General features: G+C 42.2%; 1 protein-coding gene across 6 annotated transcripts in view; it reads left to right on the top strand.

Moving 5' to 3' along the window:
• LYN (LYN proto-oncogene, Src family tyrosine kinase) overlaps nt 1–20,004 on the top strand; it is a 91,649-nt gene that overhangs the window by 21,860 nt on the left and 49,785 nt on the right. For 4 of the 6 annotated variants that reach the window (XM_053249431.1, XM_053249437.1, XM_053249432.1 and 1 more), the window contains exon 2: nt 18,236–18,372. In XM_053249431.1, coding sequence (XP_053105406.1) covers nt 18,241–18,372 — 132 coding nt within the window. In that variant the 5' untranslated portion in view covers nt 18,236–18,240. The remainder of the gene's footprint in view (nt 1–18,235; nt 18,373–20,004) is intronic. The other 2 variants (XM_053249434.1, XM_053249435.1) reach the window with 1 other exon arrangement.

The raw sequence follows: 20,004 nt of genomic DNA on the forward strand, positions 1-20,004 counted from the left end.
CAAATCTCCTTCACAGTTTTTTTAAAAACCTTTCATCTCAAAACTCTCCCCACAGGGGACCTAATTCTCTAAATTTTAATTTTGTAGAAATAAGTTAGCAAATTGCAAGCCCTGCACAATTACAAACACCCGTTCTTGCAGCTCTTTGGTCCAGGGACTTGTTTGTCTGGGGTCAGTTTTCAGAGAAAAGTGTGTTTTACTTGTGAGATCATTATTGATTTCCTTATATATCTAAAAGACTGGATCAATTCAATACATCTTGGTTTGAGACCATACCCCTGATGAAGACCTGGTGGTGTTAAAAGGAGTTTTGCATGAATTAAATCTCCATGCATCAGCCTTCTCTGTCAAGTCTCAAGTTTTATTTAAAAGAAATGATATTGTCTGTGTATTCTTTAAAAAACAAACAAACTCTGATAGCATTAACTTATATCTGTTTTCTATAATTATGTTGATGTTCTATTAGTTTGTATTATTGTATATGTTCACCTTGTTTTTAATTGGTCAGGGCCAACCATTACTCTTTTAATAGTATCTTAAGCATATTACTAACAGGTGCAGTTTAGGGAAGTCTGCTGTATGTTCAAGTCTACCAAGCATTTGTCGCAATACATATTGCTATTGCAACAGGTTTCTGAGGGTAATTGGTGCTTGCTAACTAGGCCTTTAGGGAAGGGAATTACCAGATAAGGGAAGTAACACAAGAAATGCTAGTTCTTGAAATTTAGAAGTACGTAGGTTCTAAGGGAAAATAGTTAGGGCTCATAAGCATTCTTTCCCTCTTCATACTAAACTGTGATGGTCTCATTTTGACCTGTGAAGCTTAACCAGGAGTGTAGGCAGATGTCTCTGCTTCTCTGGCATTTGGAGTGGGCATGGCCATAGGGGCTGTAATGAAGAGTGCCTGCACTTCTGAATTTGCAACTATTATTTATTAATAATAATAATGATAATTTGATTTGTATACGGCACTTCCAAAATGGCTCAGGGCGGTAAACAATTAAAACAAATCACAAAAACAGTAAAGAGCTAAAACAAATTAAAAAACAATATAACAATTAATTTAAAAACATTTAAAAACAACAATTAAACAATTACAGTGATTAAAAACCCCAAAATCAGGTTTTTAATTTTAAAATAGACCAAATATTAAAACCCCCCCAAATTTAGGAAGCTGAGAAAGCTTGGGTGAAAAGATGGGTTTTCAGGAGTTTTTTGAAATTTGCCAGAAATGGGGAGGATCGTATCTCAGCAGGGAGCACATTCCACAATCTTGGGGCAACAACTGAGAAGACCCGTCTCTGTGTAGCCACCAAACGAGTTGGCGGTAACTGGAGACGGACCTCCTCAGATGACATCATTGGGCAGTGGAGCACATGATGAAGAAGATGCTCTCTTAGATACCCAGGGCCTAAGCCATTTAGGGCTTTGTAAGTTATAACTAGTACTTTGTATTTTGTTCAGGAACCTATTGGTAGACAGTGTAACTCCATCAATAAAGGAGTAACATGGTGTCTCCAAGATGACCCAGAGACCAACCTGGCTGCCGCGTTCTGAACCAATTCTGAACCGCATTCTGAACCAAAAGTTTCCAGACTACGTACAAAGGCAGCCCCACATAGAGTGCATTACCAAAGTCAAGTTTGGAGGTTACCAACAGATGTACGACTGTTTTGAGGTCAGTGATCTCGAGAAACAGGCATAGCTGGCGTATCAGCCGGAGCTGATAGAAAGCACCCCTGGCCACTGCCTCAACATGAGAAACCAGGGAGAGGTGTGAATCCAGAAGTACTCCCAGACTATGAACCTGTTCCTTTTGGGGAAGTGTGACCCCATCTAGAACAGGCAGATCAAAATTGTCTCTAGAGTTCTGACCCCACACAATAAGTACCTCTGTCTTATCTGGATTCAGCTTCAGTTTAGTCTCCTTCATCCAGCCCATTACTGCATCCAGGTAGGCATTTAGGGAGGATATGCCAGCTCCTGAATAAGTTGACATGGAGATGTAGATCTGGGTGTCATCAGTGTACTGGTAACACCCAGCTCCAAATCCCCTGATGATCTCTCCCAGCGGTTTCATGTAGATGTTAAAAAGCATTGGAGATAGTACGGAGCCTTGAGGAACACCATACTTAAGCTCAGATTTTGAAGAGCAACAGTCTCCAGTTGATACCATATGGAATCTATCTGAGAGGTAGGAGTGGAACCACTGTAGAACAGTGCCTCCCACTCCCAACACCCTCAGACATTCCAGAAGGATACTATGGTCGATAGTATCAAAAGCCGCCGAGAGATCCAAAAGGACCAACAGAGTCACACTTCCTCTGTGAATTGCCAATTGGAGATCATCCATCAGGCCAACCAAGGCAGTCTCCACCCCATAGCCCGCCCGAAAACCAGTTTGAAATGGGTCTAGATAATCAGTTTCCACCAAGGCCGCCTGGAGCTGAGAGGCCACCACCCTCTCAATTAGCTTGCCCAGCCATGGAGGTTGGAAACAGGCCTATAATTGCTCAACTCTGAGGGATCTAATGCAGGCTTCTTTAGAAGAGGTCTAATGATTGCCTCAAGACAAGGAGGCACCCTGCCCTCTCTCAGAGAAGCATTTATGATTACAACAACCTCCCTGCTAGATCAAACAAGCCATGTTGGACAAGGATCAAGAGAACGTGGTAGGCCTCACTGCTCCACATCCTCAGGAATCACAAACTGAAAACGATCCAGTCGAATCACATAAGAGGAGTCATTGGACACCTCCAGCTCAGACATCAAATTAATTGTGGAGTCTCCAACTAGGTCGGCCCGAATCAGAGAGATTTTATCTGTGAAAAACTCTTTAAACACATCACAGTGGGTAACTGATGATTCCAAATTCTGGTTCAAGAGAGTGGGGGACAGATACTAATCCCCTCACAACCCTGAACAACTCGGCTGGACGTGAACTCGCAGAGGCAATACGGGCAGAAAAGAACCGCCTCTTTGCCACACATATTGCCTAAGCATAGATCTTTAGATGTGCTCTATGTTGTAATCTGTCAGATTCTAGTCAAGTCTTCCTCCCCTTGTGCTCCAGTCACCTACCTTGCCGCTTCAGCCCCCGTAGATCTTCCGTATACCAAGGGGCGAAATTTGAAGAGGTTCGGAGGGGATGCTTGGGAGCAATCGTGTCTACTGCCCTGGTGAGCAAGTTGTTCCAGTTCTCAACCAGGGCATCAACAGGATCACCAGCAGAGCCAACACTGAATCCCTCCAAGGCTTCTTGGAATCCTACTGGATCCAATAACCTCTTCGGGCGGACCATTCTAATGGTCCCCTCACCCCTGCGTAGGTGGGAGGTGGTTGTAAGTCCAACCTTATCCAGATGGTGATCCGTCCGTGACAATGGGGAAATCACAGGATTCCCCACCCACGGAACACCACCCTGATCAGAGTAAAATACCAAATCAAGCGTGTGACCTGCAATATGCGTCGGTCCAGAGACCACTTGGGATAGGCCCATAGTTGTCATGGCTGCTATGAACTCCCGAGCTACCCCGAACAGATTGGTCCCGAGGTGAACATTAAAGTCTCCAGCACCAAGAGTCGGCAGAGACTCCAATGCAAGTTCCACTACCAAGTCCATGAGCTCAGTAAGGGATTCCGCTGGGCAGCGGGGCGATTGGTACAACAACAGAAGTCCCAATCTATCCCTGGTCCCCAAACTCAAGTACATACATTCAATATGGTCCGATACCCTGACAGGGACCCTGGTAAGGGAGATGTTATCCCTATAGACCACAGCCACCCCACCTCCCCGCCCACGTCCCCTCACCTGCTCCTCTACAGAATATCCTGGAGGGAGAAGCTGGGATCAAACTGGACCACTAGCCTCCCCCAACCAAGTCTCGGTAATACATACCAGGTCAGCCCCTTCATCCATGATCAAATCATGGATGAGTTCAGATTTATTTTGGACTGACCTGGCATTACAGAGGAGCAGGGAAAGGCTATGTGGGTTGTTGGCAGTGCTCCCCGAGGTCAGAGAGCTGGCAGGACAGCCGGAAGGGGAGACCGCTATTAAATTTCTGACTACCCTTCCCCTGGAATGGCCCGCTGACCTGCCAACGTTACTTCTTCTATTCCCCACCACCACCGGGATAGCTGCCACATAGTCAACAAAGGCACCCCCTGTCCCCCCATCTTTAGATGAACCCAAACACATTACAGTAACTTCAACCCAAATCTAAAACAGCTTAAAACTAATTAAACAGAAACCCTCTAGCCCTCGCCCTCATTCTCCCCCAAGTGGCTCCCCCAAAGGGGCGACCCCCTTTGGTGTCACCCCTTTGGTGGCGACCCCTCCGGTGGCGGGCCCGCTGCCACAAGGAGCCTTCCTATAAAGCCCAAAACTGAGCAGATGACCCAAGGAACAGCTGAGTCACTCAGAGGCTGGTCCCAGTCCTGCCCACACTTCCAACAGATGTTGACCTGAGGCTGCAGCCCCACAGGGGAAGCAAAAGCACCACTGAACTACACCACTGAGCTTAACATAGTATATTTTATTGCTTGCTCTTAAATTTGTGGACTGCATGTTGTCATCAGCCTCAAGGCAATGTCCAGCATACAATATACAATTATATAACAACAACAACAACAACAATAAAAAATAATAATTGAACTCCAATGCCTCTTGAATGAGAAGCATTTTCCAAGGGGATTCACTATCCCCTCTGTTGTTTGTAAATGCCATGATCCCACTTTCACAAATACTAAATAAAACAGGTCTCGGATACCAAACATCTAAAACATCAAGTCAAATCAACCATCTGCTCTACATGGACGATCTGAAGTTGTATGGAAAGTCCCAGTCAGAAATCGAATCACTGCTAAGCACTGTCCGTATATTCAGTAGTGATATAGCAATGGAGTTTGGACTAGACAAGTGTGCTGCATTAATAATGAACAGAGGAAAAATAAGAAAAACAGAAGGAATAGAACTGCCCAGTGGAAGCAACATCAAGAACCTGGAAGAGAAAGAACAATACAAATACTTGGGCATTCTCCAGGCTGATAACATTGCACACACTGAAGTTAAAAGAAAAATTGGAAGTGAATACATCAGGAGAGTCAGAAAAATCCTAAAGTCCAAACTCAATGGCAGGAACACCATACAAGCCATAAACACTTGGACTATACCTGTTATCAGATACACTGCAGGAATAATAGACTGGACACAGGCAGAGCTAGAGACGCTAGATCGTAAGACCAGGAAAATCATGACCATCAATCATGCTCTGCACCCCCGCAGTGATGTCGATAGGCTATACCTCCCTCTCAGCTCAGGTGGAAGAGGAATGCTGCAAGTCCATCAAACAGTAGAGGAGGAGAAAAGAGGCCTTGAAGAATATATCAAGGACAGTGAAGAAGATACACTTCAAATGGTAATGAACTAGAAACTATTCAACACCAATGAAACAAAGCAGGCCTACAGGAAAGAACAAGTCAAGAACTGAGGAGAAAAATGGAAAAATAAGCCACTGCATGGTCAATATTTGCACTATATAACTGGAAAATCAGACATCACCAAGACTTGGCAATGGCTTAAGAATGGCAACTTGAAGAAAGAAACAGAGGGTTTAATACTGGCTGCACAAGAACAGGCACTAAGAACAAATGCAATAAAAGAAAAAGTTGAAAAGTCAACAACAAACAGCAAGTGTCGCCTTTGTAAAGATGCAGATGAAACCGTGGACCACCTAATCAGCTGTTGTAAAAAGACTGCACAGACTGACTACAAACAAAGGCATGACAAGGTAGCAGGGATGATACACTGGAACATCTGCAAAAAATACAAGCTACCTGTAACCATACAATTGAAAATGTTGAAGAAAATGAAGATGTAAAAATATTATGGGACTTCCGACTACAAACAGACAAACATCTGCCACACAATACACCAGCTATAACTGTAGCTGAGAAGAAAGAAAAACAAGTTAAAATAATGGACATAGCAATACCAGGGGATAGCAGAATAGAAGAAAAAGAAATAGAAAAAATCACCATATACAAAGATCTACAAATTGAAATTGAAAGGCTGTGGCAGGAAAAGACCAAAATAATCCCAGTGGTAATTGGCACCCTGGGTGCAGTTCCAAGAGACCTTGAAGAACCTCAATACCATAGGGGCCAAAGAAATCACCATCAGCCAATTACAAAAAGCAACTTTACTGGGAACAGCCTATATTCTGCGACGATATCTATAATAGCAGCAACAACATTGACAATATGATTCAGCCATCCCAGGTCCTTGGGAAGGACTCGATGTCTGGATAAAACAAACCAGTCAATAACACCTGTCTCACTGTGTGTGTAAATAAATAAATAAATAAATAATAGCGTAGCAAAAAACCCACAAATAAAAACAACAAACTCCAACAGAAAGCAAAACCCAATCAATTACAAACCAGGAGCATGTAAAAGCAAAAACAAAACCCCCCTACTCCAATTATAACCAGGCCAAGGGTACCCCCTATTCTCCAAAGGCCTGGGTTAAAAAAAAAATGATTTCCAACAATTTGTAGAAGACCAGAAGTGTGGCAAGAGAGTGGATGTCTTCTGGGAAAGCATTCCATAATCTGGGGGAATGCATAACCAAGAAATTCCTGTCCTGCAGGCATGGCTGAGCTGGAATTGCACACAGAGAAGTCACACCCAGAGACCTTGTAGGGCAGATACATGCAACAGGGACTAGATAGTCTTTCAGATGCTAGGGCCTATCTTTAAAGGTAATAAATAGAAGCTTGTATGGACCCAGAGCCACCTGATGGCGCAGCAGGGAGGTAACTTGCCTAGGTAGCAAGAGGTTGCTGGTCCGAAACCCCACTGGTCTGTTTCCCCGACTATGGGAAACACCTATATCAGGTAGCAGCAATATAGGAAGATGCTGAAAGGCATCATCTCATACTGCGTAGGAGATGGCTATGATAAACCCCTGTGGTCACCAGGAGTCGACACGGAGTCGACACTGACTCGACAGCACAACTTTACTTTACTTTGTATGGACCCAGAAGCAAATTGACAGCCAGTGCAGTGCTTTCAGTATTTGGCTGATATCATCCCATGCAGCACCCATTATTGATCTGGCTGTAGATTCAGAATACCCTTCAAGGACAGGCCTACATCTAGTGTGTTGCAGTAATCCAAATGTGATATGAACAAGGAATAGCCTACAGCGGCCAGTTCTGCCTGCTCAAGAAAGGGTTGCAGCTAGCACACTAGTCAAAGGCTTTCCTGACCAGAGCCACCACCTGGGCATCCAGGAGCAAGACCAGGTCCAGGAGGACTTGCAGACTGTGCATCTTCTTCTTCAGAGGGAGTTAAATCCCATCTGGAACAGGGTGAACCTCCTCTTTCTAATTAGCTCTCCAGTTGATGAACAGCACATCTGTTTTGCCTCGATTAAGTTCTTTATTTGCCCACATCCAGCAAATCACTTTTTTCATCTCAGGTTCAGGATATCAGGTTCATTATAGCTGCCATTTACCTGGGATCAGCTGAAATAATGAGAGGGAGCTGGGTGTGGTCTGCATATTGATGACATCACAGTCCAAATCTCTAGACAGTGTTCTCAGTAGTTTTATGTAGATCAGGCCTCCTCAACTTCGGCCATCCTGCAGATGTTGGCCTACAACTCCCCTAATCCCTGGCTATTGATCACTGTGGTTGGGGATTAGGGGAGTTGTAGTCCAAAAACAGCTGGGGGGCAAAGTTGAGCAGGCCTGATGTAGATAGAGGATAAGATGGGACCCTTTGTGACACATAAGCCAAAATGCCAAGCAGAAACCCCCCATCTTCTGGAGCTACCTAACCCTGTGACGTAATCCAGAAGGATACCATGGTCTAAGGTACCATGGTCTAAGGTAGCAAACGCTGCTGAGAGATCTAGGAGAATCCAGGAATGCCTTCCCTTTTTCCAGTTTCCAGCAGGGCAACCAAGGCAGTTTCATTCCCAAATCCTGGGCAGAAGCCAGCATCCAAGATCCTCTGTAGTTGGGATGCCACCACACACTGTATCACCTTTTCCAAAAGAGGGGAGATTAAAAACTAGCCTGTGATTTTCAAGGTATTAGTGTATATGAAATTCATAATCAATGTTGGTGATAGCATCCACTACAAACAGAACACTGCAAGGCTGCCAGCAACTGATGAGAAAGAGTTTGGTGTGAGGAGCTGACCACTTTGTTGCTTAGTATGCAATTTAGATCTCTTCATTATAAATAGTAGTCAGGCTGATGAATTTTCCCATTCTGATTTGTTGGTGATTGACTTTCTGTTAGGTTCTCATGAGCTTGTCTCTAGTTGGTTCTCCTTTACCAAGAAAGAAAGAAAGAAAGAAAGAAAGAAAGAAAGAACACCCCACATTTCCCTATTCACAGAATTTCTCAGTTCAAGGATATGAACAATCATGAGTGCAAAGCTGAGAAATTCCAATGGGATTGCTCAGAGATGCTCTGCTAATCTATGGGAAAGGAAACCTTGTACTGAGGTGGGCACTGTAGGATGCCTGCCTTGGCAGTAAGGGAGCCCTATAGCTGTCTCAGTGAAATCACCAGATGCTTTTTTTAAAAAAAGGTGAACTTGTATACATTGTCTTAATGTCACTTTAACTTGGGTATCATTTCAGTATATTTTAAACAAACACCTTGATCCTAAATGCATTCAGAGACTCCAGATACATGTCGCTGTGACATATGATTAGATATGTTATATGTTATGTTATGTTATGTTATACTTCTAAAGTGAAGGAGCTGAAGGCACATTGATGTCTTTATTGATCCCTCTCATTAGAGGCCAATACACAGGAAGAGAAAGCAGAATCTTGGAAGTAAACAGCTGGCTATGAATATGATATCATCAAAGTTCTGGAATCCTAGACTACTGTCTATGTTGCAAATCTAAAGGGCTCTTCACAATAAATGAGTTGCAACTCATGAAGACTAGGAGGAATGTGTTTTGTGGGAGCATCAGTAATCTCATCAGAAGGCTTTAAACTGAAACCTATGCGGAAGGGAGACAAAAGCTCAAAACTGTACTTAGTAGTTACATACTAGGGACAGGAAACCATGTGTCAAAGATGGAAGCATAATGGTAGATGAGATGATCAGAAATATGCTAGAAACTATACAGGGAAGTCAGGAGGAGATGATATTCATGGGCTCTGACGCTTATACACAGGCTCTGATATCTATACACTTATGCAAAAAGTATGGGAAACAAACAGGAAGAACTTGAAATCCTAACACCAGAAGGCAAATACTATCCGATAGGTATCGCTGAAACTAGGTGGGATGAGACTCATGATTGGAATGAGTGTATATAACTTGTTCAAAAGGAATAGACGAAACACAAAGGGAGAATTGCATTATATGGGGGGAAATGCATATAGCTACACAGAAATCCATTAATCTGAGCACTGGAGCCCTATGAAAGAGTCTGGTAAGAGAGAAATAGAAGCAATATCCTGAGGGTTTATTGTAGACCAATTGACCAAACATCTTAGAAGGCAGAATCAAGATTCAGTATTGTCTGGGCAGGCTTGCATACTATCTATCTATATATAGGGATGTGCAGAACCAGTTCGGCAGACAGTCCAACGGTTCAGTCTGGTTCTGTCCAGACAGGAACCGGACAGCTGGTCCGGTCTGACAGGTCTGCGATTTAAAAAAAAATAAATTTAAATGAAAAATAACTACCTGTAGCCCCTTTGGGGGACTTGCTGTAGCCACGGGGGGGGGGGGGGAGGGTTCACGAGGGTTCGCCCTACCCCTGCCAGCCTCCCTCATCACCCTTGCAGCCGAGTAAATGTAGGCTTTTGGGCCCTTTCGAGTCTCTGTAAAGGCGAGTGGTGGCCATTTTGGCCACTGCCACGCATGCACAAATGCCCTCTGCGAGGCCTAGCAAAACAGGGGGTGGGGGGGAGAAATCCCACCATGACTACGGCAAACATATATAAGGATAGTGTAAAGCAGCCAAACAGTGAAGATGTGTATAAACAAACAATGGACCAGTGGTTAAATAATCTCTAATTGCTAACACTGATGAACAATAAATCATTAAACCAAACACAACACTTCAACATGAAACAAGAATCATGATATGTACAATGATACTCAAGCCTTTACATGATACAGAAATATTAACATGTACAATAACAGTTAGAGATTTCCAGAGGAGGTGTGGCTGAGCAAGGCAAAAATAGGGCTGATAAATGAAGTGGGCAAGGCTCAATGTAGTCCATGCAGTAGTGGAAGTTCCAAATTACAAAAAAAGCCACATCGAACGTAGCCTCAATGGGGTGTAAAAGTCATCAGTCACAGACTAAGTCCCCTTATGCCCTTAAAGGAGAATGCAAACTGTACATGTAAAGATGTAGCTGAGCAGGGCAGAAAAGGGGCTGCTGGCTTGTTTGAGAAAGGCTAAATATCATCCACACAGGAGTAAAAGTTTCAAATGGCAAACACACAAATTGCAGAGAACCAGTCGAGCGTAGCTTCAATAAATTAGGTGTCATCAATCAAAGATTAAGCCCACTGCATGGCCTTGTGGAGGAATATACACTTCAGAAGTCAAACGGCTTTTCCGGATATTAGCCATTTCACAGACATAGCTTCATCAGCCTGTTCAATGTAAACATAAATACAGTCAGCCAGGGGTGGAACTCAACAATCAATGTGTTGCGGAGAAAATACCCTGGTACAAAAATACATACAAACCTCCTTAGGATCATAAATACCGGTACCTCATTCCTCAAGCTAAATAAAGCCTTTCAGTATTGTCCGGCATATGTGCTTGTGAAAGCTTCTCTAATTTATACCTGTCTAGAATAGATTTCCCACAGCTGTATACAGCGTCATCACCATCACCATCAGGCATGCGCGCATGCAGATGGATGACTCAGCAATAAAACAATTAGCACAAATTAACACACTGTAAATAACCTCAGGCATTATAAAGGCACAGAGTCCACAATACTAAACTCCAGGGAGCTGAGGGCATACCGCATAAGTGTCACAAAACCCTCAAGCCAGCCTGACAAAGCCAGGTGTAAACATCAGGAAAAAGGGGAGGCATTCAAATAACATAACTCAAAATAGGGGACGAAAAATGGGGCATACATTACTTCACCAAAGGTCTCCTAAACAAAGGCCAGGGGGAAATTGAGGTAGTAAATCCTGATCGGTACCAGGCAGTGCAATTGGATTTACAGGGCATCTATCCCTGATGTGGAATCCTAAAACTCAGGGTAGGGGAATCCTATGGGTGACAGGGCAAAACCAGATAGATGTAAAACCAATGGTCAGAAAGATCAAGGTGGAGTAGCCCTATAAATAACAGGACAGTTCTAAATTGGTATTAAGCCCAGACGGCTCCAGCGTCTGGTATGCAAAGATAAGGGAGGCTTCTATTTGCAAAAGCGTCTGTTGGACATCTACAGACATGAATCGACGCCTCTGATATACATACAGCACAAAAAACCGAATGTCATCAATAACATGCTGAGATTCAACAAAAATGACGGACCAAAGGTGCGTCCATAACTCGTGAGTTAATCCTAGACCTGTGTTCGGCAATCCTGATATGAGCACATCTCTCAGTCTTGCCAATGTACCATTTCCCACATCGGTCGGTGACAACATATACAATAGCCCTCGTCCTACATGTGGCAAAAAATCTAAGTGGTATACATATGCCAGTAATTGGGTGATGAACCCTAACCCTGGCATGGTCTATGGCCTCACAGAGGGCATTTGCACATGCGTGGCAGCGGCCAAAAAGACTGTTGATTGCCTTTACGGAGGCCCGAAAGGGCCAAAAAGACTGCATTTACCTGGCCATGGTGGTGATGAGGGAGGCCTGTAGGGGGAAGGGGAACCCTTGTGGACTCCGCCCCCCGGCGGCTACAGCAAGCCGCCCGAAGGGGCTACAGGTAGTTATTTTTCATCTAATTTTTTTTTTTTTTTAATTGTGAACCTGTCAGACCAGACCTGACCGGGGGGGGGGGGCGGTTTCCAATGGGGACCGGGTTCAATGGGGTTCTGTGCACACCCCTATCTATCTATCTATCTATCTATCTATCTATCTATCTATCTATCTATCTATCTATTTTATAAACCGCCCCATCCAAAGGCTCTGGGTAGTGTACAACAAATTTAAAAAGACTAAAACCATACACCATTTAAAACACAGTGCTAAAAACCATTTAAAAACAATTGTAAAAACCATTTAAAACTAATTAAAATACTTTAAAAAACAATTTACAAACCTTGGAAGGCCAGGCCAAACAAGTTTTTAGACCTCTCTTAAAGGCCAACAGCGAGCCTAAACTGCGGATATCTGCCAGGAGTGAATTCCATAGACCAGGAGCAGCTACAGAAAAGGCCCGGTTCCGTGTTGCCACCAGACGTACCGGTGGCAACTGGAGACGGACCTCTCCAGATGACCTCAATGAGCGATGGGGATCATACCGAAGAAGGTGTTTACTAAGCTAAAATCAACAAGATTAAGTTTGAGACAAATGTAAAGTTTCTCTAACTGGACTTTAGGTTAAGAAAAAATCAAATACACAAGTATAGGATGGGGGAGGCCTGGCCTGGCAGGGCAGCGGTATATGTAAAATGGATCTAGGCATCTTACTAGACCATATCTGAGCAAGCGGGGCGGTGCAGCTGCTAAAAAGCTAATTTGGGCTCTATTAACAGATGTACAGTGTCCAGATTAGGATAAATAATATTTTCACTGTAATAAAATTATTGGCGGAGAATTCCATAGATTAATTATGCATTGTGTGAAAAAGTACTTCCTTTTGCCAGTCCTAAATTTCCTGGACTTCAGTTTCATGGCATGACCCCCTGGTTCTAGTGTTGTGAGATCTCTCGTGAAATTTTGTGTCCAGTTCTGGGCACTGCCTTTTAAAGAGATCACTGATAAACTGCAATGGTTTCAGAGAAGGGCAAAAGAGATTGTGAGGGGCCTAGAAACTAAGTCCTAAAATAAATGTTTGAAGGAGCTGAGTTTTACCTGAATCCAAGACTAGGTTCTGTCCATGTTCATTGATATTGGAAATTGGGAGGGTAATCTTAAATTCACAGGGCTGTTCCTTATACATGTATAATCTGTAAAAGTTTGTATTTAACTTGTATTTAACCTATTTTTAAGGTGGTCATCTTAAATTCAGGATCATCTTCTGTTTGGGTAAATATGGTATGTTTAGCCTGGGAAAGATAAGTCTAAAGGGTGATATGATAGCTCTCTCCAGATATCTGAAGGGCTGTTCCTGATGGTACTATATCAGGCAGCAACGATATAGAAAGATGCTGAAAGGCATCATCTCATACTGCACAGGAGGAGGCAATGGCAAACCCCTCCTGTATTCTACCAAAGAAAACCACAAGGCTCTGTGGGCGCCAGAAATTGAAATCAACTGACGGCACATTTTACCTTTACCAAACAGAAGAAGTGGGCTCGTTTGCTGTTGCTCTTGAGCACGCCTGCTTAACTGAGCCCCCCTCCTGCTGTTTTTGTACTACAACTCCCATAATCCCCAACCACAGTGGCCAATAGCCAGGGATTATGGGAATTGTAGGCCAACATCTGCAGGAGTGCCAAAGCTCTTGAGGGTAGCACACGACCTGATTTGAAACTATATGGAAGCAGACTTTCTGCCTGATGTTAGGAGGCATGTCCTAACTGTAAGACCTGTTCAGCAGTGGGACAACTGAGGTAACAATCTGCCTTGCACAATGGTAGGCTCTAGAGGTTTTCAAACAGAGGCTAGATGACCATCTATCAAGGACGCAATAGCAATGTCCTGCACTGAGCAAGAGGTTGGACAAAAATATCTTCAAGGTCCCTTTCAACTCTAAAATAGGAATGTGCGAACAGGTTCGAAGTTTAACTGGCCTGGGTCGATGGCTTGATGTCAAGCTGAACTCCCACCAATTCGGATTGGCATCAGACCGAAAGCCAGCCAGCCAGCCAGCCAGCCACCCACCCCCGTCCATTTGGGAGGGGGGTTTCACAATTTTTTAAAAACAAAATTTAAAAATGTTTGTTCTTATCCCTCCAGGGTGCTTTTCTGAGGCTGTGGGGTGTGTGTGTGTTTCTGCAAAGCTTAGGCCTCTCCATTTTTCCAAAAAGTGTTCAGGCGGTCTTCAGCCCTTTCCAGGCCTTTCCCCTGTCATGGCAGCTTCCAAAATGGCCACTGTGATGGGGTAAAGGCCAGGAAAGGGCAGAAGACTGCCCAAACCGGGAGCTTTTGGGCAAAACGGAGGCTGGCATGGGGAGGAGTAACTTCTATGGACACCCCGCCCCCACAGCCTTGGAGAAGCCCCGCGGAGGGGGTAAGCACAAAAAATTTGTTTTTTAAAAAACATATTCACAACCCCCACCCCTGAGCTGAACTGGGGTGGTTCGAGGGGGGCAAAACCGAACTGGTCCAGTTCAAGGCTGGTTTGGACTCAAACAAAATTGGACCAGCCAGTTTTGTGCATACCTCGACTCTAAAATACTGTTATGGTGCACATGTGAGGACTTCAGGGTTAGAGCAGTTCTGTATATGCATTATTCTCTGAACATATTTTATGCTGTATTTGCAAGCAGCTGGACACTCATAAATTGACAGATTATAGGCTTGGTTCAAGGGTTTACCATGATGATATGAGTTGTGTAAAGGGTTAAGTGGAATAGCTGCTACAAGAGCAAGAAGAAGATACAGCAACTGAAAGCAATGATTTCAAACCTAACAAGCACCTTTCTGGAAGTACTTGGTATCTGACATGTAACTGAAATCAAAGGGGAAAATCTAGTTAGAGGAAATTAATAATATAATTGTATTACTGGAATGAGATGAAGTGCTGGCAGATTATAGGGAATTCAAAGAGAAAATTCAAGATGTGCGTTCTTGTATGCATCTGAAGGGAAGTGATTATACAGAAGGTATTATCAGTCATTTTTTAAAACCAATTTTCAGCTGCATTTGTAGATGGCTCTGTGTGTGTGTGTGTGTGTGTGTGTGTGTGATAAACTCACAATTAATTAAGCGTGTAAACACATATTTTTGTTCTGATTATGTTATTTGCAACTGAAAGTGAATGAAATACGCTGTTCTAGTATTTTGAAATCCATATGTGATCTGAAATGTTCTGCTTATTTACAAGTTACATTCATGTTTGAGATCATTATTATTGTCTATAATTTTCTCAAATTATTCTTCTGGTACAACTGTCTTTTTTCCATCTCCTTAGGGCTGTACAAATAATGTAAATATTGGTAATCTACTTCTGTTCCTAATCTCCTTCCCAAATCCTTTTCTTGGTAACTGCATTTCCCCCCTCCTATCCTTTATTTCCCCCTCTGTTCTGTGAAGTCTTATATAGGCATTAATTTGCTATAACCTTTAGAAGGAAGAAGCTAGCTAATACAATAATACATTCCAATATGTTCTTATCTGATGTTGTTTACAGTGAGAAAACTGTATTTAACAATAACAATATCTAAAAATTATTATCAAAACCCTAAATATGAGCCCCTGGTGGCGCAGTGGTAAAACTGCCGCCCTGTAACCAGAAGGTTACAAGTTCGATCCTGACCAGGGGCTCAAGGTTGACTCAGCCTTCCATCCTTCCGAGGTCGGTAAAATGAGTACCCAGAATGTTGGGGGCAATATGCTAAATCATTGTAAACCGCTTAGAGAGCTCCGGCTAGAGAGCGGTATATAAATGTAAGTGCTATTGCTATTGCTATTGCTAAATTCCTCTATGACTTTCTTTGAAGTGATTAAAACCCAGCAAAGAGAAATACATACTTATGTACAAAAACAGCAAGTGAGTAGTTTCATACAGCTGCATATATTCCAAGTTATCAATGTATGGATATATATGAGCAAACCTTATATGGATACGAAGAAATATAGGACAATATTACAAAAGCATGATCATATTTTAATAGGCTCAACAATTCCAGGCACCTGGAAATGTAAGTGTGGCACCTGAGCCAGGTGAAGGACAGATACAATTAGGAGAAGGAGGAGTGAGCAAGTTACTCCCTCCTATTATTGATTGTGTCAGTTCATTGCCTGCCTGAACCATACAGTTGTGATCTGGAGGAGAGGTGAGTAAGTAAGGTGGGGAGTCCACCACCACCCCTGGAGCAGAGAGTGTTGCTCAGGTGAGTGGTGAGTCTGCTCTTGCCATGGAGCAGTTTGACTCCTAAATTTTTGGGCTGGCTCCTAGTAACAAAGAAAATGTGTCAAGACCTGTTTTGATAGTTCTCTTTGCTCTGTGAGCTGCACAAAACCTCTTAAAATTGTAAGTTTTATTTTCTTTGATGTAAAAATGATTTTTCTTATTAGATGGAAAAATAGCTGCTTCCCTAAATATTGCAGTGGTGCACCTGAGTGGCTGCTTGTTCAGAACCTTGTTCTCCTGAACAAGTTTGGTTCTCCTTGTTCTCCTGAACCTTGTTCAGAACTTTGTTCTCCTTGTTCAGAACCTTAGTTTTGGATCTTATGTATGAGTGAGAAACTCATACATAAAGAAGTTGTTATATAGATCCATTCCTGTTGGCCATTTATGCATAACATGTGCATATGCCATATTAAGAAACTAACAGAACAGAACTACACATTACAGGCAACAAAGGGATGCTCTTCCTTTACGTGTAGAGATATCTGCCCCATGTTGTGAGGTCACCACATCTACCTCCCCACCTTTCCTCCAGATCATTGCTGCTCGATGTTCGCTGTGATGGAAAATGTGGTCATGTCACAGCACGAGGGTAGTGTCTCTACTTGTTATATGGGATAGCAGCCGAATCTAGCATGGGAATGCCACTGATTTCATTTTCATGTCATCTGCAGCTTGAACTTCCATCCTCTGTTTCTAATTCTGTTGGCTCATGGTGAAAAAAAGTTCTCATAAAGAAACTTGCACTAGGATAGAGTTGCCATGCCGCCGGAAATTCCGGGTTTCACCCGGATTTTAAGCATCTCACCCAGATTGCTTAGCCCACCCAGATTTGCCCGGATTTCAAATTCATATATATATTTATTAAACTAAGCTCTAGCCCTTGTAGAAGCGGAGTTATGGAGCAAAACGTGCAGTCACTATTCTGCTCAAAAATTATTTTCAAGCCAATTTACATAATATGCAAATTAGACACCCAGATTTGGAAAGCCAGAATATAGCAACCCTACACTAGGACCAAAATTGACTTGGACATTAAATTAATAGCACCTTGTTTAAAAATTTACCTTGTTCAGCTGATGAAGCTTGAGAATGTTGAATCCATGAGCAAAGCTGGTGGAAGAGGATGGGGAATGAGGTCCGTTATTTAATTTAGGATAGGTAGTTTAATTTGGTACCTCCAGTTTTCAACCCCAGCTTCCAACCCTCTAGCTTTCTTTCATTGCCTATTTACGTTTTACATACTTCCTCTTTTGTGTCTCTGTGTGTGTTTGTGTGTGATAAACCCCATTGGTTGGTGTATGCTCTTTATGTAAAAAGTAGTCAACTCTGTGAGCTAAGAAAGTCTACACTAGAAACTAGTGTACTGTTTCTTGCCACCTTCTATCACTTTTATTTATTCCAGTTTATCATGGAATGGCTGTCTTGCACATTGTGTTGGCTCTAGGAAATGTTAAGTAGCAAGAACAGCAGTAGTAGTACAGTATCGTGTTGCCATTTGAGATTAAAACTATTTGGAGGAATTTGCAGTCAGTGCCTAGAATATTTTAATCATTTGTTGATAACTAGCAGTAAGAAAAATAGGAAAAACATAATCATTTTGAAGGTAGAACAGTCTACCAATAACTTTATATTTCTGCCTAGCATGTCATCCTGGAATTAAAAACAAAAACAAAAAATCTATTTTTAAAATTATTTCTAAAATTATTCTTTCATTTTGAAAATCTCCAGTAATATACTGAAACTGTCATTGTGAATACAATTTTATCTTGCTTAAATAAGAACAAAAACACTGAAACTTGATCCACAGTAATAGTAAATATTTTTGTAATCAACTCAGTATTTGCAAAACCAAATCCAATGTTACAAATGATAGATAGCATGCTACGATTGGTGGATATGAACATCCAGTTTCTAGTAGCTGTACTACACATTCGTGAGGAAAACAACGGCTTGCTACAGATTAGATAACACAATAAAATATTTTTGCTTTATCTCTTTCTTTATTCCAACAGGAATTATGGGATGTATAAAATCCAAAAGCAAAGACAATCTGAATGAAGCTGGGCTAGATGTGAAGATCCAACCAGTACGTAAAACTGAACGAGCTATTTATGTGAGGGATCCAACGTCCAATAAACAGCAAAGGCCAGTAAGTAGATAGTCTCAGGGAGAATTCCAAAAGTGAGATCACGGTATGACTGGCATATCTTAAATTTCAATTTTAAAAAAATGTGCACAAATGGAAATTGATTACACTTTTGCTTTGAAGTATTAGATTGTTCAGTGCATGAAGAGTATGACTAAAATCTAGTATTTTATATCATTTATTCTATGGGTTCTCAAATGTAGGTCCCCAGATGTTGCTGGACTACTATTCCCATCATCCCTGCCACAGTGTCCAAAGACCGTTGATGGGAGTTGTAGTCCACCAACATCTGGGAACCCAAGTTTGAGAATCCTTGTTTTACACTCTTGTAGCCATCTCCGTGTGCACACAAAATGCATTCCCTTGCCATTGTCAGATAGGAGATCCCTGCTTCTATGTGCTGAATGACTTTACTTGAGTTTTAGCCTACTAGTATGGCTTTTGGATTTACATCTATAATAGTTTATTCTTTACTTACCATCATTTTGCTGTGTTTGCATTCTGTTTTTTACATGGATAAAATTTATTAGGATTTTTTTTCATGTTGTGTGTGATGCTTTAAGAATGTGGAGGAACTTTACAGTTTGTTACTGAATTTCATAATACTTTCAAAGCATCACTGTTTTAAGTGTGTATTATCTAGGAGTAGCTTTTTGAAAATTAGGGAGTTTTCATGGCCTCTTGTTATGACTGCTACTCCTGCAAACACAAAGAAGTATGATGCAGGTTTAACTAAGGCTTTTTTTCAGAATCAACTCCCATTTTTTCCTCCTTCTCCTTTTCCTCCTTTTTCTTTTTTTGAACCCCCCCCCCCCACCGTCTCTGCAGGATCCCCACTGTGACAAATGTCCAAACAACAAAACACACAAGATTACTAGTTAGAATGTAGCACCTCTCTATGAAAGAAGTGGCTCTGTCCAAAGTGTGGTTAACTAAACAAACAATACAGGCAAACTTTGTTATCCGTGGGAGTTTTGTTCTCAGGTGAAACTGCAGATAATGAGGCTTTGAGGCAATGGGATTGGGGGCCTAGGTTTCTGGAGGTATAAGAAATGGCAAAAACCAGTTTTAAAATGGCAGAATTAGTAGCAAAAGGAACGTATCATGCTCTCCTGGTCTCCAGTTGTGCAGCAATGCCCCCCCCCCATCCCAAATTTAGCCACCTTTTTGGTTACCCCCACTTTTTTTTTTTTTTTTACACAAATGAGCCACAAAATAGCTCCTTTCAAAATGGTGACAGAAAATGACCTCGGAGGTCATTTCTGGCCCCCTAGGAACAGTGGATACATGGTTCTTAACCCCTTTTGTAGCTGCATATGCCGAAGTTGGGTTTCAATTGCCACAGGTATGCGAAACCACGGTTGTTGGGACCATGTATGCCACGGTCCACCTGTATGCATATACTTCCCACATGGGCTGAAGAACAAGAGACACTTCAAATGAGACTTTTTTTCACATATACTCCTATATCATGTATAATCTGCACATGTGTTTTATCCAGTTATTTCATTTGAAATACAGAAGAACATAAATTCTAGCTTCTTTCAAACCTTTCATGTGTATTTTTAAAAGGCAAGCGGCTAAAAAGGCACACAGACAGAATTTAAATATGATACATGACATACGTATTCTATG

This window comes from Hemicordylus capensis, chromosome 4, assembly GCF_027244095.1.
Source record: "Hemicordylus capensis ecotype Gifberg chromosome 4, rHemCap1.1.pri, whole genome shotgun sequence".
In the NCBI taxonomy this organism is placed as follows: domain Eukaryota; kingdom Metazoa; phylum Chordata; class Lepidosauria; order Squamata; family Cordylidae; genus Hemicordylus; species Hemicordylus capensis.